This window comes from Plectropomus leopardus, unplaced genomic scaffold (genome assembly GCF_008729295.1).
Source record: "Plectropomus leopardus isolate mb unplaced genomic scaffold, YSFRI_Pleo_2.0 unplaced_scaffold10894, whole genome shotgun sequence".
Classification (NCBI taxonomy): Eukaryota; Metazoa; Chordata; class Actinopteri; order Perciformes; family Serranidae; genus Plectropomus; species Plectropomus leopardus.
Genome location: NW_024611500.1, coordinates 1 through 2,924, shown reverse-complemented (window position 1 = coordinate 2,924; position 2,924 = coordinate 1). Strand labels below are relative to the sequence as shown.

The window sequence follows — 2,924 nt, the reverse complement described above, 5'->3', positions numbered from 1 at the left end:
TCTGTGTCCCTCTGTGTCCGTCTGTGTCCCTCTGTGTCCGTCTGTGTGGTGTCTTTAATCATCAGCAGATGGGTTTTATGAAGAAGAAGAAGACAGCGTCATTAACAGTTGTTTTCTTCCTGTTTTGCAGGTGTGACATCATCACCATGAGCCTGAGCACCAGTGACCTCACCGAGCTCCTGGAGCTGTGGGAGGAGCTAAACCTGACCGCCGCCGACAACCTGTCCCACGTGGAGGCGCTGTTGTGCTTGGGAGCCGTCAGCCACGCCTCATTCCTGCACGTCCTCTCCGTCCTCTACGTCTTCATCTTCCTGGTGGGCCTCGCCGCCAACGCCCTGGTGGTGTGGGTCAACTTGTGCTCCGTCAGGAACCGCTATGAGACTCACCTGTACGTGCTGAACCTGGCGGTGGCCGACCTGTGCGCGGTGGCCACGCTGCCAGTGTGGGTAGCGTCGCTGCTGCAGGGCGGGCACTGGCCGTTCGGAGACACCGTCTGCAGACTCACCCACCTGGTCTTCAGCGTCAACCTCTTCAGCAGCATCTTCTTCCTCACCTGCATGAGCGTGGACCGCTACCTGTCCGTCACGCTGTTCGCCGACGCCCCCGACAGCCGGAGGAAGAAGGTGGTGCGGCGGCTGATCTGCGTCCTGGTGTGGCTGCTGGCGCTGGCAGCCTCTGTCCCTGACGCCTACTTCCTGCAGGTGGTCAAGTCGTCGCACCACGAAGGCACCGTCTGTCGGCCGGTGTACCCGGCGGACAACCCTCGAGATTGGATGGTGGGCGTCCAGCTAAGTTTCATCGCGCTTGGCTTCGCCATCCCTCTCCCCGTCATCGCCATCTTCTACCTGCTTGTGGCGGCAGCGATACCCCCCAGCTCGGATCAGGAGCGCCGCGTCAGCCGCCACATCATCCTCACCTACATCGTGGTCTTCCTGGTGTGCTGGCTACCGTTCCATGCCGTCCTCCTGCTGGACACGCTGTCGCTGCTCGGCGTCCTGCCATTCAGCTGCCGGCTGGAGAACTTCCTGGATGTGGCGTTGCACCTGACGCAGTGCTTCTCGCTGGTCCACTGCTGCATCAACCCTGTCCTCTACAACTTCCTCAACAGGAACTACCGCTACGACCTCATGAAGGCCTTCATCTTCAAGTACTCCACCAAGACCGGGCTCGCCAGGCTCATCGACGGCTCTCAGGCCTCCGAGACCGAGTACTCTGCGGTGATGATGGACAACAGCGTCCTGACGTGAACTGTTCTGAAGGCTGAAGAACCAGTTTCAAGACTCATCAGCACTTTTTAAGACTTGTTGATAATTCTTTGATTTGCTCCTGGAGGCAGCGATCCTCTCCGATAACAACAGGAAGTGACACCGGCCTCACTTTCCTCACGGACTGAGCACTTGGTCGAAGGACTTGACAATGATCCCAGCTGAACTCGTCTTGAGACTTGGGGACTCTTCTTACTACTCGCACACACTTCTTCAGACTTCCAAATTCTTCCACTACCTGCTCCCGGCAGCTACGACCCTTTCCAGCTTGTACCAGGAGATCCACATCAGCAAAGGGACTGCAATGGTCCAACTCCCTGATGGTCCAGGTCATGGTGGTGGACCAGAGTCTCCTGATGTGACAGCCCCTCAAGACTCGGGACTGCTTTTGAAAGTCTTGACAGGCAGCGCATCATCAGGTCTTTCAAACATTTCATATGACTCAGAAAAACCTCTCAAGTCTTGGAGGTGCCTTCAAAGACTCGAAAACACTTCTCAAGACTTAGGGACACTTTGTCTGACTTGGAAAACTTCTTTAGACTCACAACACTTTTTAGGATGTAGGGAAACCTAGGGATTTTAGGATGTAGGGAAAGACTTGAAAGCACTTCTCAAGACATGGGGACACTTCTAAAGACCAGAGAGTGCCTTTTATAGACTTGAAAACACTTCAAGACTCAGGCACTCTGTGTATGAATGAAAAATCCTCTCAAGACTTGGGAACACGTCTTATGACTCGCGAACACCTCAGAAGACTTGAGAGTGCTTTTTTAAGACTTGCTAATACTGTACTTCTCAAGACTTAGAAACACGTCTTATGACCCTGAAAAACTTCTCAAGACATGGAAGTACTTTTTAAAGACTGTTTCTGAAGACTTAGAAACACTTTGTGTAAAACTTCATGTGACTCGGAAAGACTATCCAAGACCTACGAGTACATGTCAAAACATCCGATGAATTTTCAAGACCTGTAAGTGTTTTTTTAAAGATCCACAAATACTTTTCAAGATTAAGGAACTCTGTGTATGACTCCAAAAATGTTGTCAAAACTTGAGAGTACTTCTCAAAAGACGGGACTTACAAACACTCGTCAAGTTGTTTTTCTTGTGAATATTGTATTTTTACTGCACTACATGTATTCACTAAGATTTAATTTAATATTAAATGATAATAATAGCAGATAACAAGTCTTTGGGCTGAAGTGAATGACGTCCCCGAGTTCGTCTTCCACCAGAGGACCGAAAGGACGTCGGTCCTCCTGACAGTCTGAACTTTCAAGTGCTGCCTGAAAACTGTCAGGGAGACAGTACACTGTCACTAAACGGAGACACCAAGTCTTCATACTAACCAGGCTGGAAACTTTATCTTCCGTCCCTCCGTCTGTCCGTCCCTCCGTCTGTCCATCCATCCGTCCCTCCATCTGTCCGTCCGTCCATCCCTCCGTCTGTCCCTCTGTCTGTCCGTCCCTCCGTCTAGACAAGCTGGTGCATTTTTTGCTGAAGTCAAACCTGTAAATGTGTAAAAATATTTCAGACCTTCAGAGAGTCGACTTCATATTCATATTATCTATGTTCTACATACATATCTATATTTTCTTTATTATAGTATCTATGTTCTACATACATATCTATATTCTATATTATAGTATCTATGTTCTAC

At 50.1% G+C, this 2,924-nt stretch overlaps 1 protein-coding gene across 1 annotated transcript; it reads left to right on the top strand.

Annotated features, from left to right (window-relative positions):
- Window positions 1-114: 114 nt before the first annotated feature.
- On the top strand, window positions 115-1,247 carry LOC121963330 (atypical chemokine receptor 3-like). The gene has a single exon (XM_042513629.1). It carries the CDS (start codon window positions 147-149, stop codon window positions 1,245-1,247), a length of 1,101 nt encoding a protein of 366 aa, XP_042369563.1. The 5' UTR covers window positions 115-146.
- The last annotated feature ends 1,677 nt before the right edge of the window (window positions 1,248-2,924 follow it).

Coding starts and splice junctions, on each gene's coding strand:
- LOC121963330 (XM_042513629.1), top strand. CDS start 147: ATGAGCCTGAGCACCAGTGACCTCACCGAGCTCCTGGAGCTGTGGGAG.